Source organism: Mesoplodon mirus, assembly GCF_964341445.2.
Source record: "Mesoplodon mirus genome assembly, chromosome: 12".
Lineage (NCBI taxonomy): Eukaryota > Metazoa > Chordata > Mammalia > Artiodactyla > Ziphiidae > Mesoplodon > Mesoplodon mirus.
In genome coordinates this window covers 90,203,496-90,227,094 of record NC_138988.1, presented here as the reverse complement: position 1 = coordinate 90,227,094, position 23,599 = coordinate 90,203,496, and the positions used below count along the sequence as shown (strand labels likewise).

Sequence of the window (23,599 nt, the reverse complement as noted above, 5' to 3'; positions counted from 1 at the left end):
GTGGGTAAGAACAGCGTGAGTCTGTGGTGTTTGTGCCTGGTGCTACTGCCGTTTTCCTTCCTCAGCTCTGTGGGCAAGGTTGTTCATCCAGGGCAGGGCAGGCTGTAAAAACCAGCAGCTTCACTGCTGCTCCCAAGAAGGCTCAGTTGACTTGGAGGACTGTTTGGGAAGGTGAAGATGTTTATGGCTCATGACGGGGGGTGGGGGGGGTAGGGGATGGGGTGTCTCTGGCTCTACACACCTGAAGTTGTGGGCCTGTTTGGCAGAAGTGGTAGACAGACAGACTAGCCATGGATTTAGCAGAGACTTCTGGGAGGTGAGACAGAGAGAGGATGCTTGATAAGTCTTCGCCAACTGTAAATTGATTGGAGGTTGTGCACATGCACAACAGGGACCAGAGTTGGCCCAAGCTGCCTACACTTATCTGTCGTCTGGAGCTTGTACGCACATCGCGAGAAGGTGGGAGAGGACCCAAGAAAGCCCAGGAGAAAGTAAAAGGTGGGGCAGACTTGAAAATGGCCCTAAGTTTGAATGCTCTCGGCTCATACACAGATCAGTCAGCACATAGTTAGGAATCTTACTGGTTTAAGGTGTTTGAGCATATGCGTGACCAGTCCTTGACTTAGCTTTGCTATGCAGATACAGAATTGACTGGTGGGAAGTTACACTTTGGGGGGAAGAAAGCCAGAAGAGCTAAGAAAGGAGATTAATGACCATTCATTGTGGAGACATAAACTTCATAGACTACACTTTGGGTGATTAATATGAATTGAGAGTTGCTACAATATATTACCTGAAATTTCTAGTATTTAACAAAATATTATGATACATACAAAGAAACCAAGTATAACCACATTCAAGCGGGAAAAAAGCAGTCAGTATCGATTGTCGTTGAGTGGCCAGAAATGTTGGATTTAGCAGACAAAGACTAGAAAGAACTAAGTGAAATGATGTTAAAAGCATTTAAGAAAAGGATGATGACAGTGACTTGAATACAGAATCATAAAATGATAGAAATTATAAAAGAGAACCAATAGGAAATCTGGAGTTGAAAAGTACAGTAGCTGAAATGAAAACATTCATTAGAGGGGCTCAACTGCAGATCTGAGATGGCAGAAGAAAAAAATCTGTGGATAGACCAAGAGAAATGATCTGATTTGGACAGAAGAAAAGAGAAAAAATGAAAAGGGCCTCAGAGACCATTGGGACAACATCTGGCACACCAACCAATGTGTCATGGGAATCACAAAAGAAAAGGATACAGTACAAAACAGCAACAGCAAGAACAGTGGTTTTAAACTGTACTGGATGAAAACTTCCCAAATTTGATGAAAACCATTACTTTCAGATCCAAACAGCTAAATGAGTTCCATGTAGAGAAGTCCCAGATACCCACACCTATACACATCGTAGTCACTGTAGAAAGAGAGGGAAGATCTTGACGGCATAAGAGAGAAATGACATACCGTGTACCCGAGGACAACAAGATTAATAGTCGACTTCTCACCAGAAGCACTAGAGCTCAGAGACAGTGGAGTGATATATTCAGTGCTCAGAGAACAAAACTGTCAACTAAGAATTCTGTTGATATATCCAGCAAAAGTATCCTTCACAAATGAAACAAAAAAGACATTTCCACATAAAAAATTTGTTGCTAGCAGACTTGATTTACAAGAAATACTGAAGACAATTTTTCAGGCAGAAAGTGGTACCACATGGAAATCCCCAGGAGGAAATGAAGAGTGCTAGAAGTGGTAATTATGTGGGTAAATATATAGTACTTTATAAATATATATTTTTCTTTAAAAAACATACAGTTGTATAAAACAACAGTTGTAACACTATAGTTTAGGGTTTATACAACTATATATGTTAATATGTGTGATGGCAGTGGCACAAAGGAGGAAGAAGGAAAAGAAATGATTCTGGGACGATTGAACATCCATGTGCAAAAATAAACTCAGACCTTTATCGTACACAAAAAGTAACACAGTGTGTCCTAGACCTAATTATAAGAGTGAAAACGATAAGACTTGCGGAAGAAAATGTAGGAGAAATCTTTGTGCTCTTGGGCTAGGCAAAGAGTTCTTAGATATGACACCCAAAGCATGAGCTGTAAAATAAAATATAGATAAGTTGAACTTCATTATATTAAAAAAACTTTAATGTTCAAAAGATGCCATTATGAAAGTGAAACTATAAGCCACAGACTGAGAGAAAATAGTTAAAAATTATATATCTCATAAAGGTCATATAACCAGAATATGTAAAGAATTCTTATAATTCAATAATAAGACAAATGCTCTAACTAAAATATTGACAAAATACTGGAGTAGACATTTATATTAGTGAGGGTTCTCCGGAGAAAGAGAACCAATAGGGGTGTATGTGTGTGTGTATAATGAGATGTATTATAAGGTATTGGCTCCCACCATTAAGGAGGCTGAAAATTCCCAATGTCTGTAGTCAGCAAGGTGAAGACTCTAGAGAGCTGATGTGTAGTTCCAGTCCAGGTCTAAAGGTCTGAGAATCAGGACAGTTGATGGTGTAAGTTACAGCTGGCAACTGGGCAGGTGTGAGACCCAAGAAGAGCTGATATTTCAGTCTTGAGTCTGAAGGCTGGAAAAGACCAGTTACTCAGCTCAGTAGTCAGACAGGAGGAGTTAGTTCCCCCTTACTCAGCCTTTTTGTTCTATTCAGTCTTTGATTAATTGGATAATGCCCACCAGTGTTAGGGAGAGCAGTGTGCTTTACTCAGTCTACTGATTCAAATGTCAGTCTCATCCAGGAACACCCTCACAGACACACCCAAAATAGTGTTTGGCTAAATGTCTGGGCACCCTGTGGCCCAGGCAAGTTGACGTGTAAAAATTAACCATGACAACATTTTACCAAATGGGAATACAATTGGCGAATCACACGAAAAGGTGCTCAATATCGTTAGTCATTATGGAATGCATATTATTCATTCAAAGCACAATAATATACCACTGCATGCCCACTAGAATAGCTGTTGTCAGAAGTTACAATATGAGTGAGGTCTTGGTGATGTGGAGAAACTCAAACCCTCATACATTCCTGGTGGGATATAAAATGATAGCACTTCTTTGGAAAAGTTATTTCTTATAAAAGTGAATATAAATTTACGACATAACCCACAATTCTTTTCCTAGGAATCTATCTAAGAGAGGTGAACACATATGTCCGCATGCAGATCTGTATTCAGATATTCATAGAAGTATTATTATAAAAGGTGTTAATTGGGAACAGTCCAAATGTTCATCAGCTGGTTGATAGATTAGCAAAATGTAGTATATTTGGTATGGGAGCATGGATAGACTATAAATAAGCTTGAGAGAGTTTTGGGGGTGATGGAAATGTTCTAAAAATGGGTTGTGATGATTGTACAACGGTATAAGTTTATTTAAAATCATTGAATTGTGTACTGACAATGGGTTAGTTTTACAGGATGTACTTCAGTAAAGTTATAAAAAATAATATGTATGTATATAGAGAAAATGATAAATATGGAAAATAATAATTGGTGAATATCAAGGAGATGAGAATTCTTCTATTCTTTCAACTTTTCTGTAACTACAATTAATTCAACATTTTAATGGGTCTTAGAAGTGTTCTGATTCTTTTGTAATGTTTAAAAAAAATAAGTTTAAAAGCTTTTGTTTGTTCTTAAAAATCCAACCCTAGAGTGTCTTTCCCATTGCAGAGCACAGGCTCTGGACGTGCAGACTCAGCAGCCATGGCTCACGGGCCCAGCCGCTCCGCGGCATGTGGGATCTTCCCGGACCGGGGCATGAACCTGTGTCCCCTGCATTGGCAGGCGGACTATTGCGCCACCAGGGTAGCCCCCCTAGAGTGTCATTTTATCTCAGCTTTCTAATTCTTTACTTTGATTTACAGTTTGCTTTGAGCAGATGATCTGCTTTTGCACTTGGCCTGCAGGGCCAGTGCCCAAGTGAACCCTTCCTGCTTCATATATTTACATATCTGGTCTATGTTAGGGGCCACTCATACCTGTGGAATGACACTCTGAGGATATTTCTATTTCTCTCATCTGTGCACTATGAATGTGCAAATATTCTAAGCAAAGCACTTTTGACTGTAGGACTTGAACACCGCTGCCTTTCCCTTTGGTAGTATTTCTTAGGTTCAGTGATCATATCTTCTCCGGGTTGTTTTTATTTGTTTTCATAAAAGAAAAAGTTAAATGCAAATATTAACACATTTGTTGAAAGCAGTAAATTAAAGTGAAGTTGTATGACTCATGCTAACGTGTTTTCTGTGCTTTATTTGAAGGTCACTCTGTGAGACTGCTGGGTCAGAAAAAGGATAATGGAAAACGGTTGGGGGGAGCACGATTGGATTTGCCAAAGATTAGGAAGAATCCACTGATAGAAATCATTTCCATCAACACTGGGTAAGCTTCTCTCTAACTCATAAAATATTCAATATACTCCATGAATTTTCCTGGCTATATGACATAGAAAAGTAGTTGAATATTTCCTTGGGAAAGAAAAATCAAAAATGAATTTTTAAAAAACTCAGACATGAATATCATTCCCTCTAAGATGTTCCCTGTATGCAGTTGCACTTATATATGCAGCAAGTGTTTTTTTTTTTTTGGCGGTACGCGGGCCTCTCACTGTTGTGGCCTCTCCCGTTGCGGAGCACAGGCTCCGGACGCACAGGCTCAGCGGCCATGGCTCACGGGCCCAGCCGCTCCGCGGCACGTGGGATCCTCCCAGACCGGGGCACGAACCCACATCCCCTGCATCGGCAGGCAGACTCCCAACCACTGCGCCGCCAGGGAAGCCCAAGAAGAGTATTTCATTTTATGAAATGGTTAATACACCCATCATCTTTGACTATTTTTTTCAATAGCATTATAGTAAATATTGCCCAAGATCCTTAACCATATTTTGATTATTAACTATCTGAAATGAATATTTTCAAATGTTACTTTTATGAGCCTTAAACTGAAGATAAACATCGTGACTGAATATCAAGTACTCTCTAATTGCCATGTTGGTCTGAAGTTCTGCCTGATTATAACTCCTGGTATAATCAGTCATACGTGGTTTTATTTGCATTTGTTGAACTTGATTCTTTAAATAGTGACTCCATTTGAGAAAGTTACTTATTTCCCACTTTAATCTACATGATCATAGTCTGGTAATAAATTTAAATTTAAGCCTCATGAAAGCCCCTCCGTTCATGCAGCTGCCTCGCATGTCCCACAGATTGAAGCCTTCCTGCTCCTTTTAAATTTTAATCTTCCTTCTTTTTAAAAATTGTCCTCCTTCTGCCCTTTGATTTCTTCATGCTCTTTCCCACTGAGAGCAGGTGAACTTCTCTTTCCTGCTCCAGCATCTTTCTACCTCTCTCCAAGCCAGTGCCGTCCTTTCCTCCTGCAACGGTTGCAGCTGTGTTGTCACTGGTTGTCTTTTCTCTTGCCTTATCATCCACCTCTGGTTCATCCTCCCCACTGCCGCCAAAGACCGGGGACTGTTGAAGAAGCCATTTGGCTTTTCCCTAAAAGCCCTTGGGGACTTTCAGTTGACTTCGTGAACTTGTCCAGGACCAATATCTGGCCTTCAGTGTGGAAGATTCATAAACCTGGACTCATCAAGCTCAAAGACTACTAACGACTAAGTCAGAATTTAACAGTCAGAAGCATAGCTGTCACATTGACCGGAGAATCTAATATATTCTCTGGAGCCTGAGCCAAGTTATGGGTGTAAGGCTGTTTGCTGTTCCCTCTGTCTCAGTCACTCTTCTCCTTCCTTCACATCCTGCGTTGCTGCTGCTGTTGTTTTTGACTCCCGAATTCAAATTCCTGTTAAAATTTCAGCATCCCTACATTTCCTTTCCTCCATATTTGCCTTATTTTCCTTTGTAACATTTCTCGGTATTGAAATAGACATATGTCCATTTATGTTGTATTTGTCTCCCCTCACTGGCATGTAATAAGCTCCATGAAGGTGGGGAATTGACTTTCTTTTTTATCATTGTATCCTTACTACACAGAAGTATGTACACAGTAGGGATTTAGTAAATGTTCACTTATGAATGAATAATTGAGTTCTATAATTTGAAAGTTGAATGGGATCATGTTAATTTCTTGTTGCAGTACGAATTGCCTTGCCACTTGCACAGTAATACTTGGAGTTTGGCTAAGTGTACTTTCTCCTAAACAATGTCTTTAGAGGGGCAAAGTCTAAATGTTTCTGATAGTCTCATTTTTTAAAAAAAAATGCAGGACTGATCAACTCCTTTTTGACTGGCACATTCCTTTAAGTATGTTATTATTTTAGGGCCTGTCAAACCCTTTTGTATTAGAATCCATTATTTTAGGATCAAGGTGACTTTGTACCTACTTGTGACCTGCTGAGTGTCGATTTTAACTGTTTGTTTTCAAAGATACTTTATATTTTTAGTCTCCGTACTTCTCCATTTTGTCACTCCCCACCTCACACTCCAGTATTCAGTCTCACTGAACTACTTGACATTCTCAGCCTCAAGGTCCTTCTCTCTCTTGACTCCAGGCCTGTCTGTGTGCTGTAAGGATCCCCTGGTGTGTCTCACCATTTCTCCACTTACTTGTGGGTAATCCTGCTGTGCGCACTTGTGTGCCCCTTTCTTTGGGTGGCTGCTTGTTCCTCCCCTCCTGACCAGGCTAAATACCTCCGTCTTTCCGTTGTGCATCTACAACATTCCCTATGTACCTTGATTATGGCACTTCTCAGGATGCATAATTTATATTTTCTACTTAGTAATGAGCTTCGTGAGTTCAGAAAGTATTTCAATTATCACTATTATTATCTCTGACTTCAGGGTCCAGTACAAAGTGAGTACTCAATGTTGAATTAATGTTGTAGTTTCAAGCCACTACTAATTTATTTTGCCATATATTTTTCAAAATTTCCCTTAGGTAGTCATTTTTAAATAGCATTAAGTTAAAATTTTTCATATATTTATAATTTGAATTTTTCTTCTCTTGGATTTAGTGTTTCTTATAATGAGGCTATAGACTTTTTTAAAGCTCACTGGATATTTCCTTTTACTTTCTCATCCTCTCACATCTCTCATATTACAGTATAGAATTGCCTCTTAGTAAATAAATCAGCAAACATTCTTTTGCTGTTAAGAGAATTAATCTGTACTGTCACTCGTTGAGATAAGAGTTTCTGAACTTCTCTGACTACTAATCATTTTCCTGAATCAGTTGGAGCCTTATCACTTGTTCTCAGATGAAAGTCTCTCCATGAGTGTTTGTCGACAGTATCACTCTTAACATCTTTACCTTGAATTTTATGTTTTTTACCTCCAGTAGAGCTCATTGCTTTTTTTCATTTACATTTAAATGTTTTAAAAGAGTTGTACGGATAATTATTTCTTTCAAGCGAAAATTATCATCTCCATCAAAATCTTACACTTTTCAAAGTTTTATGGCTTTGAAGTTAAATATGGATATATAAGTTTCATATAAATTTTCTATTCATCAGTTAGGGAAAGGACCCCATTTGCAGCAAGTTTTTTTACATGTATTGGTAATTTAGCAAAGTTACTATTAAACTCTACAGAGTTGTTATGCTTTGTTACGTTTCTAACTTAAAATGTAAAAGGAGTATATTAGTCGCTTTAGCCAAGGAAGAAGTTGAAAATTTCATATCATGCTAGATTGTGGATGAACTGAGACCACTACTTATTTGATCACATTGTGTATAATAAGAGTACCTTTAGTTCTTAAATAACATTTATTTTTTCTTTCCATACTCTCAATTTTATGTTCAGTTATTCATCCTTCTTATGTTTGCTGTATTGCATATATAAATTTGGTCTACTCGGTTCCTTGTCTCAATTTACAACATTCTTTTTTTTTGAGGTGAGCCTTCTGAGGTTAGCTGCCCCTTGTCCAATATCACTCTTATTTGTAGACTGTCCCTTATGGGGTAAGGACTCCCTGTAGACATGAATAGGCACATGTTTGTCTAGTAGGATGATGAGAGCTGTATGGACATGACTGAAATGCAGGAGAGAATGAAGTTAATCATTGCTAATGTATATTGAGTGCTTAATGTGGGCCAGACAGAATTCTGTGAAATGTGTGTTTTTTCCTGTATTTCGTCCTCACAACAGCCTTGTGAGATTTTTCAGTAGATGAGGAAACTAAGTTTCAGAGCACTTAGGTGACTTCACATTGTCATGCGGCTAGTAGGTGACTGAGACTGAGGCTTATCTATTGCACCCATCAGACACTTTTGTGGGTTCACAGGAGCAAGGGATCATATCAAGTGTGGGAACAGAATAATCTTTGCGTTATAGTGACATTTGAAATGAAATTTCAGCATCTATAGGCCACCCACATTTCTTGCTTATGGTTCCTATAGCAACCGAGCCAGGAAGGAATGAGAGCCTGGGTGGTAGTTTTGGGAAGGAAAAGCAAGGGTGGCAGTACTGTGTAATGGTTAAGAAGATGGATGTTGGCATTCTCCAGTGGATTTGGAAGTTGCAAAGAGTGGTTGGAGATAGAAATACGAGGCTAAAAAGAAGCCTTAGTTGAAGGGGTGAGAATTGAGGTCAGTGAAGGTGAACGGTCAGTGCAAATATATAGGAAATAAGAGGAGAGAGAGGAATTATCTATGAAATAAAACTAGTCAGTGGCGAAGGTTTTATGAAAAGAAGTGTCTATCAATTACTTCTGATCCCTTGAGGAGAAGTAACGCCAGGTTAGGTGAATCATTTTCCAAAGAGCCGGAAATTTGCAAACTACGTTAGAAATTCATAGGCTTTGCTACAGGAGGACTGCTCTTTGGAGGAGTTCTGCTATAAAGTGAGACACGTGGTTTTTAGAATAGAAGGATATTTCTATCTGAGCTTGTTTAGAGGCAGAGGGGTAAGGATTAGAAATATATTGACAGGAGAAACTGTTTAAACAGGAACAGTTGTGAACGTAGTTAGAAAGGTAAGTGTTGGAGAGAAAGACACCTTCATGTTTCCTCAGACATAAGAGTAAAGGATGTAAGTTTAAATGTAGAACTTAGTTCATTTTTCTTAAAGGTCTTCACTGATTTAATTTAGAGAAAGGTGCTCAGTTCCTCCATGCTGTCAGGCAAAATGGAGGGTGGAGGGTTCAGTGTCCTGTCCCTTTATGTTTTGGTTAATATACTGTGGTCTCTTTGATTCCATTGACTTGAGGTACAGCCGGTTCTCGATCAGAATCCCCCCTCCTTCCAAGATTTGTCAGTTTTCTTCTTCCCTGATTTCCTCTCTTTGGTGGTGGTGTTCTGCTGATATTCTACCCTACAGATTTTCTGTAAACTGGAAGCTATGTCTAATCTGAGATTCTAATTAAAAATTTGGCCAGAAATTATCTTGTTTCTGGGGTAAATATATGAAATTTGAAGAGTCATGCCAGAGTGTTCCATTTTTTTTCATGAAATTCATGGAGTGAGGTCATGGTCCTGATGCACAACAGAGTAGGAAATCTGTGGATGTTTACGTAGAAAAGTATCAGCCAAGTGCCATGGTCAGTATAATAGGGAGTCAGCATGTGCATAAAAGGAAGAAGTGAGCTGAGGTTGAAAAGCTCAGGTTTTGTCAGTGGACCCCATTTGTGTGATTGCCTTATTTTTTTTCTAGTAGTTAGAATGGAGTGTGGAGACAGAAGGTAATATAGGGGACAAAAAGTTAAAAATCAGAAAATGGGCCATAAAGAAAATCTCTGCTTCATTTTGCTGGCTCTGTCACTATCAAAGTCATCATTTTGACAATCCCTTGGCAATTTTCATTCTTCCAAAGCCAAGAGTTGGGTGCTGCTCAGCAGTTCTGATATAAGGTATATCATTTTTTAGATACTACTATCAGATTATCCCTAGTTTGAAGGAGTAATCCTCCCCAGGGCTAAACACATCTTAGAAAATACCATCTGACCCTGTAATACTTTACTGATACTTTCACTTTTAAAATTTATCGTCTTTCTTGTTATTTGCCATCTGCCAGACATAAAATGATGGTATATGGGAACCTTTAAGGGGAATCTAATTTTCTTTGAGATTACATACTTGAATTTATTACATTTTTTTAAAGTATCTGTTACTTTTCCCCCTGTGACATCTTAGCTTTGGGAAAACAAACTAAGATATTTCAACTTTTTTTCTATAATGTCTGGAATTTATCAGTCCCTATTCCAGGGCTAGATACATAGGTGAATGAATGAATGAAAGAGAAAGAATGCAAATTTCTCTCATAGAAGTGAAGTTGTTTTTAGAGAAGTAGGATCATTACTAATAACATTTTGCTATCTTTCTGGTTCTAATGGTTAAAACATGAAGTAATTATTAACTAGATATAATCACAATGCATTTGAAAATGTAACTATTATGTGCTTACCACATTACCAGGTATGGTATTAGATATTATGACATATACAAAGATAAACATTTCCCGAGTCAACAGCTAACTAACATTGACTGAAATAATCCAAAAAATCCAGCTGTAAACACAGTTAATTGCAGCTCCTGTATGGGGAGGATTTGGGTCTTGTTCTGTTCCACGTTCTGGGGAATGAATGCTTTTAGGTGCCAGCATGACACTCTTCTAGGGGTGAGAGTACACAGCAGTGACTCCTGAGACCCCTGAATATAAGCGGTGTGAGATGCTCAGGTATCCTCTTACTGCCCCTCTATGAGATGTGGCAGCAATGTAGTAAAAAGGTCTTCTCCTTGACCTTTGTCATCAAACACGACCACTGCCATTGTCAGTACACGTGTGGAAAATATCAGCCTCAAATGCTATCTTTTAATGTTAATCTTTAAATTACAGCTTTCAGAAAATAACATTCTATTAAATACATTTGGTGGTAAAAAATTTATTGGGTTGGTCAAAGAGTTCGTTCGGGTTTTTTGTAACATCGTATGGAAAAACCGGAATGAATTTTTTGGCCAACCCGTAATTAGAAGTGTTCTTGTAAAGCTTGAATTAAGTTTCCAAAAAGATCCTGTTAGAAGGTTGAATGTATGCAATATCACACTTGTATTAGGGTGAATCTTTTTAAACATTTTTGGAGAATAAAATTTGGGTTGTTTTATTTTATAATCCCTTTGAAATGACTACGTGTTTAGTATATTCAATGATTCATTAACTTCTTATATCTTAGCATGGTGTCAAGAATAAGTGTTCTTTTCTTTGCCTAGTTATACTGTACTGTTCTGTTTACATGTCCTGATTGTAATAACCATGGCACTATTATGAATCTGCTCTCTTGAGAAAAGCTCCTTCAGCCTCGACCGTCCTCAGAGACATCTATTAGGTCCTGACACCTTTTTCCAAGAGGCAGTATCTCAAGATAAAACATTTTCCAAAAAGAATTCAGCAGACTTAATAGTCACTCATTTATTTAAAAATTATTGGTCAATATCACTTTTTTATATATTGGGTACTGATGACTGTAAATTAATGTAAGTCAGTTTTGTCATACATACTCTTAGAGGTTTTTTTGATAGACAGTAGTACCTACCAATGAGGATTAGTTGCTTCTCTACAACCCAGTTGTCAGGTTATAATGAAAGCAAGCCCCAGTCCAGAATCTGCAATAAGAGTTCATTAAGCAAGCTGGCACCATCCACCTGTTCTTATAAGCTTGGTGAAGTCCTAACTCTTTCTTCTTTGGGGTGATTAAATCGAACCTTGCACGAAAGTTTCACTTGAACCAGATGAGACAGTATTGTCAGCCTCAAGCAACCAGAATCTTCTACCCAATGTCTAGAGTGAGGGTAAAGGAGGGACCAAGACAGAATAATATCCTTAATGGTCCAAGCCAGTGCTAACCAAAGTGTGATCCATGGACCAGTGCCAGGTTATTAACTATTGATGACTGGTCTGTGACAAGTATAGAAATTGAGAGTAAGCATCTTAGAAACTTTTAAGATGATTTAACGTTGCTGCAATGTCTTATAATTCCTTTTCACTGTATTTTACATAAATACTGGTTTATAAGAGGTTGGAAATAAAAATCCTGGTCTGTCTCTATAGATAGTTTGAGAAACACTCGTCTCAGCTACGGTGTTGCAAAATTCTTTACCCTCTTCTGGCAAATATTTTAGCCAGTCAACTCATCTTGAATGTCACTGATTCCACCAGTGAGATCCCATTTCTACTATCTTTTATGCTATTAGGTAACCACTTGTGTTTAGTAGTTAACCACTACTTTCACAAATGAAAACTTATTTCTGTCACTTATTATGCTAATTTGCAAAGCCTCTGCTGTTGACCAAGGATAAAACACAGCTAAAACATACCAGTAAACTCTGGAAGGTAGCCATTCTAATTAAATACTAGCAAATTGTAGCTTAAAATAACTCACACATTTTATGTTACACCCTTGACCTTTAGTTCTTTCAAAAGTAAATTATAGAAATCCTAACATGGCCCACGTGAAACTTGAATCTAGAGTTTATAACTGTTCTTTTGGCACATCCGTAAGATGCGTAAATAACTGCTGTTATTATTCTTGATCTTCTGTAAGCTTACGGAGGCCAGGAAGCTTATCTCTTAGTAATGAGCCTGGAATGTGGTACCAGCCTATTCCGGAGAAGACAGTAGAGTTTATGGTACATTGGAGAGACCTCTATGCTCTGGGTTTGGAGTCTTAGACATTGTTATTTTCTAGCTGCATGACTCAAATAAATTGGGTAATGCTAAGAGCTGATCTCTTTTGTAACACGTGCTACCTACTGTATATGTAGCCCGACACATTATGGGCATTTTAATAAGTGTTTTTCTTAGAATTTTGATCTTGCTATATCCTGTTCTCTACCAGCATTCTCCAAGACCCCCTCTCCCTTTCCTTTCTTTGCATCGTTTGTACTATTTAGGCTGGAAAGGTGATGGTACTAGAATTTAAAGTTAGGAGTTTATTCGATTCATCACCAGCTCCTCAATCTCCTCTTTCATTTGTTCAGTTTTGAGTGAATGTTTGACAAATAAACGAAGAAAAGTTAATCTTTGTCTCTCCTGTAGCTTTTAGAACCGCCTTGATCACAGTATTCACTTAAGTATTTTAGTATTTCAGTAACAGCAGGGTTACTTAAATGCAGAAAAAATTTTCTGGCTGAGCTGGAGTATAATTCCAATTACTTCTCTCTGGCTATAGATGATTGTTTTGTAGAGAAAAATGTTAATTTGGACCATGAATGAAGTGAAACTTATCTCAAACAATTAAATGTGTGAAATTGAAGTATTTATGTCAATTTTGAACTTGTTACATTTTTACTTTTATCCCAAAGCTAGTTGTCCTGAAATTTGCAGCTGTTTTGATATCTTCAGTGAAATCCCCAAATACCTTGTTTTCACTTAAACACTGTGCAAATAAAATTTTAAAGTAATCTGATTTTTAGTACATTATAAAAACTGTATCTGGGCAAGATCATTCATAAGAACAGTGGATGGCACTATCGGCTCATACCTGTGAAGTAATTATCATTAAGTTGCAGGACTTTGAAATGCAGGTTTAATAAATGCCTTTAAGTAAGTGACCCAGTTAAAAATGTTAGACAGCATTAGCATGGGGATTTAGTCTTAAATTTTGTAAATTCTTCTTTATGTAACCATTATTTTACATAAACTTTGAAATGAACATATAACTTTTCTAGTAATTATATATAAAGAAAAGGCTGATTTTTAAAAGCCATTTCAAGTTCTAGTATGTTACAGAATACACCATTGCTGTAACTAAGAAGTGCATCTTGCTTACCATTTTTCTGATAAACATAATTATTTAGTTTGAGGAAGGTAGAATAACTTTGAGTTTGGATAAAAATCAAAATTTAAAGGTACTCAAATTTTGGCATATCATTAAAGAAGCCTTAAAGTTAATCGAGTAGAATGGTTCACACTTTTTCCAGGTTAGTTTATAGATTGTATGGTGAAGATGTACATTAGTTATAAATACTTACAGATGCTTTTATAGTTTAGAAAGTTTATTATTTTATTTCATATGTAAAAGTCTTTTATGTTTGTTATTTAAGAAAACTAAAGAGCCCTGTTTCTGGACATTCATTTATTCAACAAACATGGCTGAACATTTGTTAAGTGCAGAGGATTGACAGGTACCTTCGTTTGGTGTCTGCCCTTGAGAATCCAGCAGGAGAGAGAGTAAAACAAGCAGAAAACAATTAAATTATATCATTGTAAGTACAGTAGTACAGGAGTGAACAAAGTTATTTATGAGCATGATGGATTGTTTGGGTGAGTTAAAGGAGCTTCCCTAGAAAGTAGATACTGAGGCTGTCTCTCAAAGTTTATCTCATAGGTGGGTTCAAAGGCAATCTAAGCAGGTGCCCCTCTTCCCCCCCCCCATCAATAGTGGTATTGAATTGTGAAAGGCAGTGTCTTACACAGAGAATGATGAGCGGATCAGGGGGGTGGTGTTTCAAATTAGGGAATGGTAGGAGAAAGTCTAGAAAGAGATAGCTTGAGATTGCCTGGGTTCAAACTTGGCCTTATCATTTTATCATTTGCTGTGTGATATTGTATAAGTTATTCAACCCCTCTGTAGATCTCAATTTTCTCATCTATAAAATGGGGATAGTTATGGTGTTGTGAGAATTTAAAGAGATCATCCATTTAAAATAATTTAACACAATGTCTGGCACATAGTATCTGTTCAGTACAATTACTATCAAGTTTATTACTATCACAACTATGCAGAAGGCAGACCTCGGGCCTAATTAGATTGCAGTGTGCTTAAGACCACAGAGCAGTAAGTGGCAGAGTCGTAACTTAAACCACATCATCTAACCAGTTCTTTTTCCAGTAAACCACAGGTTCATTGGCTTCTAGCCCGTTTTTCTATCCTTGCGTTGGAACTGTGGTTGTTTAGTTAGTTGAAAGGAAAGCCAGTTAGAGCTAAAGTTTGATACTAATCTAGAGGTTAGCCAACTAAACCCGAAAAAGATGCTATGGGCCCCAGAATTTTACAAAGAGAAAGGAAAACATGGGCTGTCAAGTGTAGTGCGCTGGGAGAATTTCTGTTCTTTTCTTATATTGTACTGTGTCAAATGCCTCTTAAGATGCATTAAGTTTATCCAGTGGGATGGAATCTGAATTTCCTATTACGATGTTTAAAGGATAGGACTGCCCAGTCATATAGATTTAGAGATAGTTGATAAGTGTACCCTCCTGTCTGGTTGTCTTTTTTGTTTGTTTTGTTTTGTTTTCTTGAGTTAGGGTGCACTTAGAGTCAGTACTTGAGTTAGGGTGGACTTGGAAGGGCACAATAGGAGTGAATGAATGGATGTTTCCAAAGAACTGCCATCTGTCAATTTTCCTATTGCTTCAAGAAAACTTGTTTTCCAGTCATATAAGGAAGGGGAAAACCACCCCCCCAATACTTGTGTTGTCCAACTTTAAGTATAATTGGACACACATGTGACTGTGGATAAAAGCCTGTCGGTTTTTTCAATACAAAAATAATATATGTCTCATATTTATTTGTGAAACCACTTAGCTTTTATTTTGCTACATCTCAGCATGGTAGCACCAGTTGTTTTATTTTTGCCAACCCTGACAAAGCAGAATGTTTTGTTTGGCTTTTTAAAAAGGCAACAGTGCATGTAGTTAAGACCTCATTTACTTTATCTGATGAAGTAGTCCCTGAGGAATGTGTATTTTTCTGTAAATCCACTAAAGAAACTGGGTTTAAGGCAAGGTCATCTTTTAAAATCCTGGTTTTCTATTTTTAAACAATATATAGCTCTGTGATTTGTAATGTGTATTTCTGTGGTTCTTTTTAGGTTGTCCTTAAAATAAATACTAATGGTGAGAGATAATAGGGATTTAGGGAGATCTTTCTACCTTGTAAAGTACCTTTTATTTTTCCATTACTGCTCTTGAGGAAAACATAAACTGTCTGAAATGAGATTTTTAGTCTGTTCTCCTCCTCCCTCACTTCCTTTTCCCCATCTCTGTTTCTCTCTCTCCCCCGCCCCACATCTATAAATTTGTGAGAGAACAAGGTACGTACAACGGATTTATTTATTTAGGACCAGTAGCCCTTCTGACTGGAAGATATCCCCAGTCAAGATTGGTGGTCGTCTACTTTATTCATTGGTTTGTTCACATATTTGTTTGTTTATTCTTTAGTCATTCACTCATTTATTCAACAGACATTTACAGATGTCTGTATGTACTCAGATACTCTACTAAGTGCAATAAAAGAAACAAGGTTTACCTGTTTTATCACTGCCCCCATAAGTCTTTTATTACTAGCATAGTTTCGTTAACTGGTAAATAACTCAATTTTAATCATCATGGAATATAATCATCATCAGGTTTTAAAAAAATATGTGTGAGACTTAGAGCTATGTACCTAGAAATGACCACAAATACACAGAATGAATAAAACAGGACTCATACGATATATGATGGCTGAAAATGGGCTTGTACAACAAGTAGTGTATAACTTTCGTAACAAGTCAGGTTGGGGGGGCCTCTTTGGTAAATTGATTACTGTTGGGAATTCCATCACCCACCATCACATACTGTTCTCACTCTGGAATTCAGGCAACCCGTGATCTTTTGAGTCTCTGCCTACTCTGTTAAATTAAACACCTGATTTCACTTCCAGAGAATGGAATTGTTAAGACCCCTGTTTGCTTACTCCAACTTCTTTCTCATTCTTATTTCTCCTATTAGGTTTATTTTTTCGTTTTCCTACCTTCTCAATTTTATACAAAGTAAGAAACAAAGCAATAACAATAAAAGCAAACAAAATTTTGAAAAAAAAAATTTTTTTTTTAGCCACGCTTGTGGGATCTTAGTTCCCCAACCAGGGATTGTACCCAGGCCCTCAGCAGTGAAAGCACCAAGTCCTAACCACTGGCTGCCAGGGAATTCCTGAGAATTTTTAGAAAGATCTCTGTGTCCAGTGCTCATGAGGAGAGAGTGGAGGTGAGGTTCTGCTGGTGCTGAAAGCCAGTCTTAGTGATATTTAGTGATGCCCAATGGTTTCTTCATTGGCAGTTGGCAAAATGCAAGTTTTCTGTGTGAGTTGACTTGCACTTACATATTTTGTTTTTCACAGTAATATATCAAATGATAAATTTTCTTAATTTTATTGTGGCTTTGTGTCTAAAATTTCTATTTGGAATATAATTGACATAATTTAATACTCCATTAAGTTTAAATTCTGTGATAGATTTTCAAAGGTGAATGATGGAAGTAAGAATAGTACAGATATTTCAGTTTCTTCTTTTTTTTGATTTTTAATTTGATTATCTTATTTTTGCATATCCTAATAAAGAATCCAAATTTGATTAGGGCTTATATGTATTTTCCTGATACACTTCACAAATGCTCATTTGAAGCAGCATCAGTGTGGCTTGCCTAATTTTTTTAGTTTCTTTTCTTTATCTTTTATGCTTATATCTTAATGGTTCCTAGACAACTTTAATTAATTGATCGTGTCATGTCTGTATTTTCTGATTTCTCTTGTCTGCAGTCTTTTTATCTTCTTTAAATTATTACTTTGTTCCCTTCCCATTCTCCCATCCTCTATGTCTCCTGTCTTTTCTTGAGGTGCCATTACCATCAGGATACGTTGATTACTAGAGTAGTTTGGTCTTCAGGTATCACCGATATGCTATTTTCTTCTACATCTGATATGGAATTACGAGTGTGTTTTTCTGTGTTTTTTTGTTTTTGTTTTGTTTTTTTGGGAGAGTGGACCATGGCAGAACCTTTTTCCTGAATTGAGATATAGTGACAACAGCCAGAAAGTAGCTCTTATGATCTAGACTAGATTATCCGTTCTTTTTAGAACACAATACTTCATAATTTACCTTGTCTTTTTATTTTCTTTCTGTTCTGATGGTCTTAACTGCAATTAACTTTGACATGTCTAATTTGTACTCTTACATATTAAAAAGCATAGTTTTTCAAATATATTTCATTAGAATGAATTTACAGAAGTGGAATTATTATGTCAAGGTTAAGAACCTTTTTATGGGTCTTGGAATATAAACTCAAATTGCTTTCCAAAGCATTGTCATTTACAATGCTAACAAGAGGGTACATATTTTACTTCACTGTAGAATCTTCCTTATTATTCCTGTTTTATAGAAACTGAGGTTGAAGAGATAAAATAATGTGCCCAGAGCTACCATCTTAGTATAGATATAGCTAAAATTTGCAGCCTCATTTATTGAATGTGAGAGGCCATTTGGCCTAGTGTTAGGAGTATAATTCTGGAGCCAAATTTCTTGGGTCTAAATCCTGGCTCCAGTGCTTACTGTGTAACTCTGGGCAGGTTTCTATGTGTGTCAATTTTCTCATCTCTGAAGTGGGAATAATAATAAAAATAATGTGTTTCCTAGGCTTGTTGTGGGGATTAAATATATCTATATATAGCTTAGAAAAGCATCTGGTAAATATTATTACTATATAAGAGATTGTTACCATTATCACTATTATTAATTCTTTCTAAAACAACATAGGCGTTTTAGGTTATCAAATTACTGAACCATTCAGACATTTTTTTGGAGTGGATAAACGAAGGAAAGAAAGCCAGCCAGCCAGCCAGCTAGCCAGCCAGACTAGAACCCACATCTTTCGCTTTTATATAATTATGTTTTACTAAACACCTCCTTATTTTGAAATACTAGATGAGAAAGAACTAGTCAAACTTAAATATGTCTATAGTAGACATATGGATTTGTCCTTTGTAACGTTTCCTTGCCAGATGTTTAGATGGGTTGTATAGCAACATGGTAGTTTGCACGGTGAGCAGCAGTTTGATTTAAGCTACTTAGTAATGGGTTATGCTGCCTAAGATCTTTTGCCAACTAATGAGAATGGTCTGAGGCCTTTTTTTATAAGGGATGGAAAAAAAAACCTTTTAATTAGGGATAGGCTTTGCAAACTATTTAATAAGTTTCTTTATTATTTGTAGCCCCATGGCCAAATACCAACTGCCTGCACACCTTCTTAATACGAATCTATTCTTGGATAATTAAAAATCCTTTTGGCAGATTTATATTTTCAGAGACTGTTAGAGCTAGAAAGAATTTCAGATATTTAAAATCTTTTTTTCATACATGATGAAACTGAGGCCCATGGGACCCAACAGCCTGAAGTCAGGTGGCCTGCCGATTGCACTCACTTTTGGAGAATTTGGTTCATGACAAACAGAAAGAGACCCCTCTGACAGGTGGTAGACCTTCACCTTTAGGGTTTTAGAGCTTGGTGGGAGGGTTAGAAGCATTTGTGGTCTGTAGGATGTCATAAAAATGATATTTTATTTTAACTTACGTTGAACTAAATATAGATCAAAACACCAGAAAATGGTATTGCTTTGGCCATTAATTTTTGGGAAATAAACAATGGAAAACAGTGACTCTTTCTACTAAGTGAATTGGGTTACATGGGTTAAAGAGGCTGTTGAGACTTAAGATTCTCTTTTGATGTGTGAGAACCTTCACAAGAACTCCAGACTTTACATCTTCTTGTGTTCCTCTTCTGTTCACTCATTGTTTGCCTTTCCCATCAGTGTTTCTGGTTCTAATCTTTACCTTACATTTATTCCTGTAGGTTTCTGTGTTTGTATCCCTGATACCTAATAGTCACTAGCATACGGAAGCTCTCAAAAAATATTTTATGACTCAATAATGGTATGTTTTCATTCAAAGGGTCTCTTGCTGTTTGCTGAGTCTTGACCATGTATTCCAGCCTTTCTCATTTTGTGCTTTCTGAGAGAATTAAACCTAAACTTACAACCCGAATGTTCTAGGCATTCACTGTGGTTAATGAATTATCTTTTCTCCTGGGCATCTAGATTGGTAAACAGCCGTGTACCGTTCTTGGGAGATTGGAGAAAATGATCATTTAGGTTATTTTTTGTAGTACTTAATTATCTCGGCGCACTGGTTTAGAAAGGCTGCTTTATTCACTTCATCAGACCTCCTAATGCCCTTCCTAAAGCTTACTTCTAAGAAGTGTCATTGTTGATTGACTTCATTTTGATGCCAGTTTTTTTACCCCACATTTCCTTAGGTTGCGTAGACTTAAGTTTTTACTAAGGGTGGTTGCTAAGTTTGCTTTATGCCGAATAAGTTACAGAAAATTGTCTTAGTCTTTTAAAAGAACCAGCAATAAGTGTGTAATGGAGCGCTCATATTGCTGTATTTTTCTCATGTAAAGCATATACGGCTTGAATGTCAAACTGGTCACTGCTTGGGTGAGCTTGTACGTGAGACATGCTAGGACCATGACAACACAGGTTCTAAGGGCGAAGGAAGGAGACTAGTGGAACTAGTAGGTGGAGAATCATTAACACCAATGTGGCCACTCCAACTGACCCTTGAGAGTCAGCCCTGTTTTTAGGCATGACATCTAAGACTAGTAACTATCTGAGTTCTTCCCAAAGGGGGTCAGTATTAGATGTGTCAGGGCTCAGTTGTATTGTTACCGAGTTCAAGCTCATACTGCTCACTGCCTGACAAGCCAGTAAATCAAGAGACGAGTTGTTGGGGCAAGGAATAGCGACTTTATTTGGAAAGCCAGCAGACCGAGAAGATGGTTGGCTTGTGCCCCAAAGAACCATCCTGCCTGAGTTAGAATGCAGGCTTCTTTTATACTAAAAGGGGAGGGAGTGAAGTCAAACATTTCCTGGTTCGGGTCGGCCTCTGTAGGGGCTATGTTCATTTCTTCCTCCCTGCAGTCATTCACAGGTGGGCCTGGTCAGAATGTTTCCTGTGAGGTAAACAAAGGTATTTTAGCTTAATGCTCATTACCTGGGAGGCAGGGTTCCCAGAGAGGGGCTGTTATGTATAATTTAAGCTTATAGGCAACATTCCTTTAGTGATTAACTTGTAATAGAATACAAAAGCTTCTTCCCTATTACAGTATGAAAATAAAAGAAGAAATAAAACCATACCTATCCACAGATGACATGATTATTTACATAGAAAGTCCTATGGAATCTACCATAAAACTCCTAGAACTCGTGAGTTTAACAAGGATACAGTGTAAACCCACCAAAAAGCAATCCTATTTCCATATATACTAGCAATGTACAATTGGAAACTGAAATTTTAAAGAATATCTTACACAGTAGCTCTAAGAAAAATTAATTAGGTATAATTTCTTAGGCGTAAATCTAACAAATCATGTATAGGATCTGTATTTTGAAGACTATAAAACAGAAGGAATCAGAGAGGACCTAAAAAATAGGTATATGAAGTTTATGAATTGGAAGACTCAACATAGTAAAGGTATAAATTCCCCCCAAGTTCGTCTGTAGATTTAAAGTAATTTTAGTGCAAATTCCACTTGGATATTTTTTGTAGGTATGGACAAGCTAATTCTGAATTTTCATTTTATATGGAAAGACAAAGGAACTATAGTTATCTAAAACAGTTTTGAAAAAGAACAAAATTGGAAAAATCATACCACCCTATTTTAAAACTAATTATAAAGTAGCAGCAGTCAAGGTAGTGTGGTAGTGGTAAAGGGATAGACACTTAAGTCAGTGGAAACAGAATAGCAAGACATAGGCCCACACAACTTGGCCAGTTGATTTTTGACTAAGGTGTCAAGTCTTTTCGAGGGGGAAAGAAGTATTTTCATCAGAATGTGCTGGAACAAATTGAATATCCATGTGAAAAAAGAAAAAAAGCCTTGACCTAAACCATATATGTGTGTGTGTGTGTGTGTGTGTGTGTGTATATATCCCTTAAAAGGATCAACTGTCTAAACGTTAAATTTTAAAAATTATAGAAGAAAACAAAGGGAGAATATTTTTGTGACCAGACCAGTGGTTAGGCAAAGAGTTCTTTGACATGATACTCAAAGGACAATCTGTAAAAGGACAAAAGATGGACTTCATCGAAGTGAACAACTTTTGCTTTGTGACTGGCACTATTAAGAGAATAAAAAGCAAGCTGCAAACTGGGAGAAAACATTACATACCCAAGCGGTACCAGGTGTTGATGGGGTTACGGAGCAACTGGAGTTCTTACACATCGTCGGTGGGGATGCGGAAAGGTACAGCCGCTCTCTAAAACAGCTTTTCAGTTTCCTTAAAAAGTTAACCATGGACTTCCCACGTGACCAGTAATCCTACTTCTGGACATGAGAAGTGAAAACTTAAATTCACAGAAGAACCTGTACACAGATATTTGTAGCAGCTCCCTTCCTAATTGTACAAAACTGAAAACAATTCATATGTCCTTCAGGAGTTGAATGAATATACTGTGTTACATTCATTCAATGGAACACATTACCAAGCACTAAGAAAAGAATGAATGGTTGATACCCTCACCATCTTGGATGAATCTCAAAAGCATTGTGCTGAGTGGAAGAAGCCAGTTGTAAAAGGCTGTATCTGTGTGATTTATTTATATGACATTCAAGAAAAGAGAAAACAAATGATGATGGAGAAGAGGTCCATGAGTTCCAGTGGGTAGAGGTGGGGAAAGTGTGCCTATTAAGGGATAGCAAGAGGGAGTGTGTTGAGTGGTGGAACTCTTCTGTACTGTTATTGCCACGGTGGTTCCACATGTCTATACATGTGCTAAAATTCATAGAACTATATACTCTACAAAAAATCAGTTTTACTATGTGACAGTTATTTTTAAAATTAAAAATTTTACAAAAAAATATATTAAGAAATGTTTAGATGGGGAGTTAAGAGATTGAATTTTGTGAAAAGTTGTTTATACCTCATTTAAGTAGGAAGCAGAGTCATCTGGACAGAGTGGGAGATGGATTTGCATCTGTATATTTGAGAAGAACTGAGCTTTGGAACAGTTGCCAAGGGTAAAGGAAGCATTAGTGAATTTATCCTCAGTACTGAATGGGATATTGTCACCTCTAGGTAACATGAGGTGAATAATGACAGTTAAATGGCAGGATTATGTCATGATTTGATCTATTAAATAAAACTTTTTAATTACCTGGTGTCATTTTCCATTAAAGAAGACTCCCTTTCATTTTGACAATTCCTGCTGGTTGCCATTTGTTGGTCAGAAGACAACTTTCAGAAGTATTCTGTTGTTGCTGGAGGTGGGCATGGGCAAGGGTGGAATTTGGTTAGAACAAAAATGTCCCAGTCACAGAATAATTTTGTTATCCAGTTAGATGGCCGAGCATTGTGTTTATTATCCGGTGGCACTGTGCTAAAAGAATACAACATGCCTTGACATTACCAGACTAAGCACTTATCACAGTATTCCCAGTTCACAGGAAAGCAGCAATCAGAAAAATTAGACAACTTAAAATGGAATATGTGTTCCCAGCAGAATTGCTTTACAAAAGGAAAAAAATGAAAATGAGGCTGCAACCAAATTAAGTTTCTGATTAGCACTTTTATTAGCCGAGCAAAAAAAGCCACTCATCAATAGTGATTTAATTAAATCATGTTTGATCGTAGCGCTGTGTCCCGTGAAAATGAACTTTTAGATGTTAGGTGAGAACAGTTGCTCAAAGATTTGAGGACATTGGGAGCTATGTCAATAGTTAATTATAAAACAAGACAAATGATTTCGTGTGGTTTTCTTTGGGCTTTGATTAGTCAGCAGATGTT

At 37.2% G+C, this 23,599-nt stretch overlaps 1 protein-coding gene across 9 annotated transcripts in view; it reads left to right on the top strand.

The window, feature by feature from the left end:
* The window catches only part of CDKAL1 (CDKAL1 threonylcarbamoyladenosine tRNA methylthiotransferase), a 669,277-nt gene that overhangs the window by 209,617 nt on the left and 436,061 nt on the right, over positions 1 to 23,599 (top strand). For all 9 annotated transcript variants that reach the window (XM_082638078.1, XM_082638075.1, XM_082638082.1 and 6 more), the window contains one exon: positions 4,315 to 4,435. In XM_082638078.1, the coding sequence (XP_082494204.1) occupies positions 4,315 to 4,435 (121 nt within the window). The remainder of the gene's footprint in view (positions 1 to 4,314; positions 4,436 to 23,599) is intronic.